The 5601-nt window shown below is 53.4% G+C and overlaps 1 protein-coding gene across 2 annotated transcripts in view; it reads left to right on the forward strand.

Annotated features, from left to right (window-relative positions):
• KCNE1 (potassium voltage-gated channel subfamily E regulatory subunit 1) overlaps positions 1-3588 on the forward strand; it is an 11126-nt gene extending 7538 nt beyond the window's left edge. For both annotated transcript variants that reach the window (XM_040621681.1, XM_040621682.1), the window contains one exon: positions 3133-3588. In XM_040621681.1, coding sequence (XP_040477615.1) covers positions 3184-3573 — 390 coding nt within the window. In that variant the 5' untranslated portion in view covers positions 3133-3183 and the 3' untranslated portion in view covers positions 3574-3588. The remainder of the gene's footprint in view (positions 1-3132) is intronic.
• The last annotated feature ends 2013 nt before the right edge of the window (positions 3589-5601 follow it).

A 5601-nucleotide genomic window follows, 5' to 3' on the forward strand; every position in this document is an offset into this window, starting at 1 on the left:
CTTTCTTTCTTTCTTTCTTTCTTTCTTTCTTTCTTTCTTTCTTTCTTTCTCTTCCTCCTTTCCTTCCCTCCCACTCTCCCTCTTTTTCTTTCTTTCTTTTCTTTCTTTCTCTTTCTTTCTTTCTTTCTTTCTTTCTTTCTTTCTTTCTTTCATTTATTCATTGAGAGAGAGCGTGCACACAAACAGAGGGAGGGGCAGAGAGAGAACACAGGGCTCAATCCCACGACCCTGAGATCATGACACGAGCCAAAACCAAGAGTCAGAGGCTTAATCGACTGAGCCACCCAGGTGCCCCCAGGCTATTTTTTAATGAGCTGGAAAAACCAATCCATTCACACTCGGGACCCCATGTGTGCACCACTATGTGTCATATGTTATGTCGGCTCCTCTGCACGCTGGTCAGTGATCCAACAGTGGCAGATGTCAGTGCTGTTTCTCCGTGTTCCCAAAGGGAAAGAGACTGAGCCATCTAAGGAACCTGACCAGAGTCGTCTAGCTGGAAAGCAGCAAAGCCAGAATCCAAACCTGGAGTGCACGTATAATTCCAATGTCCGATCTCTTCTCCTCCTCCACGCTTGCTCCCTGCGCCTGTGGCTCCCAGAGGGGGGCAGTGGGGGCCCCTGTTAATTAGATACTAGGGTTATGAAGAGTCAGGCATTACACCATCAAGAGGTATAAGAAGTTCACGGACAGCTCCCGAGCTGCCGTGTGCCAGGCGCCAGGCTGGGGAAGCTGCGGGGGCAGGGTGGGGGGCAGGGATGACAACCGTAGTGAAGTCAGTGGGGAGCACAGCGGCCTTCAGGGGCATGCAGGCTGGTGCTTAGCAAGGCCCACGCATCAGAGAAGGCTGAGCTGGATTAAAAAACACGAGTAGGTACCACTTCATGGCTCGGTGGGCCAAGAAGGAGGGGCTGCCTCTGCTGGAGATGTGGGAAGAGGTGGTGATGTGTACAGAGCTCGGCAAGCATGGGGTCTGGGCAAGTGACAGTAGTCGAGCAAGAGAGGGAGGCAGGGGGCCCTCGCATTTAGGCCCCATATCTGTGCTGAAGACAGGGTGTTTCACCCCAAAGGTAGGGAGGAACGTGGGAGGGCCTTTGAGCTGGGGAGTGATCTGATGGGATTTGCTGTGGGGACCACAGGTTTTGGGGTGGGTACAGAGCTCACTGAGGCACGGCGCAGGAAGGGTGGGAGCTGAGGTGGAGGGGCCTGGGGATGGCTGAAGGTAAATGAATCCTTGGCAGGTCATGGGGCACGCAGCTCTGGTGCTCAGAAGGGTACCTGGGGTCATGGCCATGTGGGTGAACCTGAAGGGGCAGGTGCAACCACAGAGGGAGAGGGCAGAGTGAGAAGAAAGGAGGGCCAGTGAAGGAATTCTGGGGTGCACCAACATCCCAGGGACAGATAGAGGGAGAGGGGCCTAGGGCAGGTGCCAAGCATCTTCCCCTAGGGCTGGGTTTAGAATTTTCAAAATTAAGCCAATTCTAAGAAGTATCTCTAGATTGACATTTGTCCCAGCAAGACAGTGTGTGATGTCACAGCCCCCATCCTAGCTGGGAGAGGCTGAGCCCCCGATTCCCCCCCACCACCATGTACATTGAATTTCTCTTGCTATGAGGTTTCTGGCCAGAAACTATGGTCCCAAACCATCACCCTTAGTTTCAACAGCCACCCCAAGGTGCCTCGAATGTATGTTACACACACCTGCTTTGAACGCCCTGAGAAATGAGTGAGGCCTGGGAGTCTGGTCAGCCCTCGGTAGCCCCTTGTGGGTCGAGTTTCAAGCGTGGCCTCATGAAGTTGGCTCTGGATAGTTTGTCTCCCAGCAGGACTGGGGCGGGGGGGGGGGGGGGGGGGGGGACGGGAAGCCAGCATTTTCTCAAAGATACAAACAAAACCTGTTGAGCTTATCAGTGACCATGAGGTGGGGTGTCAGGACTCATGAACCCCCTGACAGAATTCCAGAGTTTCTTAGAAACAGCGCTCACAATTCCGAGGCCTAGTCTCTGTGTTTTTAGGGACAGTGACATCCAGATTGAAATGATAGGGAAATTGTCCCTTTCTACATGGCCCTTGCTAGCCATTCAGCAGAGGACGCGGGCAGGGAGGGGACAAACACAGCACAAGCTGGAACACTGACCCATAAAGCCGCGGTGGAGAGAGGAAACAGAAAGAGAGGCAGATACGTAACCCAGCACCGCTTGGCGTCCTAGCTCGGGCCGCCATAACAAAATCCCACAGGCTGGGGCTTACACGACAGATGTCTATTTTCTCACGGTTTTGAAGCTGTAAGTCCAAGATCAAGGTTCTGGAAGGTTTGGTTCCTGGCGAGAGCTCTCTTCCTGGCTTGCAGGTGGCTGCCTTCTCATAGTGTCCTTGTGTAGGAGAGATTTCTCTCTCTTATTATATGGTCTCAGCAGGTTAGGGCCCTACCCGTACAGCCTCCTGTAACTTTAATTACCTCCTGAAGACCCTCTCTCCAGGCGCAGTCCGTTGGGGGTCAGGGCTTGCACAGGTGAACTGGGGGGACAAAATTCGGTCCATAGCACATAAACTAAAACACACACACACACACACACACACACACATACCCCAGTGTGTATATGAAAGGAACTCATTCTGGGGGTCGCCTGTGGAGGTAGGCGATGGGAGTGGTGAGTGGAAATAAGAGGGAATCGGGGCGCCTGGGTGGCTCCGTCGGTTAAGCGTCTGCATTTGGCTCAGGTCATGATCCCAGGGTCCTGGGATCGGGGCCTATGTCACGCTCTCTTCTCAATGGGGAGTCTGCTTCTCTCTCTCCCTCTGCTGCTCCCCCTGTTTGTGCTCTCGCTCTGTCAAATAAATAAAACAAGAAAGAAAGAAAGAAAGAAAGAAAGAAAGAAAGAGAGAGAGAGAAAGAAAGAAAGAAAGAAAAAGAAAGAAAGAAAGAAAAGGAAAGAAAGAAAAGGAAAGAAAGAGGGAATCAGTCGATTCATTGATCAGTCAAGAGAGGCGCTGTGCGGAGTCAAGGTGCGCGTGGCAGGAACTCGGGTGGACTTCCGGGCGCCCCTCCCCCCTGAGATTTCACAAAATGTGCGTGTGTGTGGGTCTGGGCCAGGACACACTTTCCGATTTCAGATCGCACTTCTCTTTCAGAAAGTTTTCTCGGCAAGTTCGAGCTCCAGCGGCGGAAGCTTGAAGCCCAGGATGGTTCTGTCCAACACGACGGCGCTGACGCCCTTTCTGACGGCGCTGTGGCAGGGGACGGTCGCACAGGGCGGCAACTCGACGGGCCTGGCCCGCAGGGCGCCCGGCGGCAACGACGGCCAGCTGGCGGCGCTCTACATCCTCATGGTGCTGGGCTTCTTCGGCTTCTTCACCCTGGGCATCATGCTGAGCTACATCCGCTCCAAGAAGCTCGAGCACTCCCATGACCCGTTCAACGTGTACATCGAGTCCGACTCCTGGCAGGAGAAGGACAAGGCGTACTTCCAGGCACGGGTTCTGGAGAGCTACAAGGCGTGTTACGTCATTGAAAACCAGCTGGCCGTAGAGCGGCCCCACACACACCTTCCCGAGATAAAACCTCTGTCATGACCCCACCGCGGGTGTTAAAACTGGACGAGTCCTACTTGGAGATCAGATTTTTCTCATCACGTGCCTTTCGTATTCTTTAGGGTAGGGATGTAATTGGGGTTCTTTGCAATCGTAAGGGGTGAGGGGTGGCTTCATAATCCTTATTTCTCCACAATCACATTCTTTCTCTGATGACCTCCAGATGTCCCCCAGTATCTGTCCCTTTCTCGTTGATTTTAGCAGCAGCTCTGAGATCACGGCCTCAGAGCATAAGAGTGCTATTTCCCAGACTCCCTTGCAGCTAGCAGGTCATGTAATGTCGCTCTGACCAGTAGAAGTGGGAGAAGGAGAGGGTGTGTCCTCCACTCCCCTTCATCCCCCCCTTCCCAGTGGCTGGGACAGGGACACGGTAGTGAGCCAGCTTTGACTCTGGAAGAGGACAGCAGCCTCACAGATGGCGGAAAAGAGAGACGCGGGGCAATGTCATGGGGCGGGACCTCTCTGCCTTCCTGCTCACCACCAGCTCAGGCATCGTGGGAAGGAAACTAACTCTGACCTTCCTTGGGCCCCTGTTATTTTGGTTCCTGTCAAAATAACAGAGTCAGTAACCTAACTAATATCCTATTTTATGGGACTGAGACCAGAGGCACAATATTCCCAGATTTGTCAAGCATGCACCCTGCCCTTGTCACAGGACAATACCACTCTGCCCTTGTCACTAATGCCCACGCTGCGGTGGCTCTGGCCTCCTTTTCCTCCCTGCCTCCTTCCCCTCACCTCCATCCACCCATCACACCCCCCCAAACACAGACCTACTCACACCCACATGCACACACACTCACAGATACACACATGTGCACACAGAGAAACACACACAGACACTTCCTACTCACACATGTCAATCTCAAAATAACTCACTTCCTACAGGACTGAGATGCCAGAGAAAAACTTTCCACTTTAGAATGTGTACCAAGGGGAGGGGGGTGCACCTGCCACCCCAGAACCCAGGAGAGGGAATGGGTCTGGGTAAGTGGCAATGCATGGGGTCAAGGGGACAGGGCATGTTGAGACGATGTACCCATCATGGTTGAACTGGGGTCCCCCCAAAAGACATGGTCAAGTCCTAACCCTGGTACCTGTGAATGTGACCGTACTTAAGAGGGTCTTGGCAGATGTCATCAGGTGAAGATGTGGTCATTGGGGTGGGCCCACATCCAATATGACTGATGTTCTTATGGGATATGGGAAATCAGGTCATGGACACATGGGGAGAACCCTCATGAAGACAGACAGAGACTAGAGTCACCCATCTATGAGCCAAGGATGCCCAAGGACTGAATGCCACCACCAGACTGGGAGAGGTGTGGAGGGGCTCTCCCCTACAGGCTTCACAGGAACGTGGCCCTGCCACACCGTGATTTCAGACTTTTGGCTTCCAGAACTGCAAGACGAGGAGTTTGTAATGTTTTATTTGGGTTCTGTTAGGACAGCCACAGACAACGTGGGCAGTGTCCACCCCCCCACCCCCCACCGGAGATAGCAGCTTTCCTCTCCAGTCTTCTTCTCACCGGACAGAAGATTCTCCGGGAATCTTCCCTCACGGATAAGAGAGGGGGAAGAAATTAGGGTGGAGGCTTGTGGTGCTGGGGCCGTTGCTCGGAGCAGTAGAAGGAAACCCCCTTAGCGTTCCCTGACCTTCGAGAATCCCAGAGAACACGCGCCTTGGTTTCTGCCTGCTTCTCCAGGGGCCGAGTTAGCGCTCTGGGAAGTCCTGCATGCTTGCCCACTCCTGAAAAGGGTGGAATATTTAAGTAAAACATAATTGTTGGAAACCTGCGCGTAGTACGAATGAAAAGCAACACGTAGGCATCATCGGCCATCCTCAGTGGACAAATCGGGCCCCGTTCACGGCAGCCCTTGCTTCACGGCTAGACCGTGGTGCCTGCAGGAGAGCTTGGAGGCAGGGGTTAGGACATCTCTGGGGCAGAGCTCTGGCGTGGACGACTATAGTCCCTGAGATGAGTGCTTCTTTGGGTCAGAATTCTTTGA

Source organism: Ursus maritimus, unplaced genomic scaffold (genome assembly GCF_017311325.1).
Source record: "Ursus maritimus isolate PB19 unplaced genomic scaffold, ASM1731132v1 scaffold_4, whole genome shotgun sequence".
NCBI lineage: Eukaryota > Metazoa > Chordata > Mammalia > Carnivora > Ursidae > Ursus > Ursus maritimus.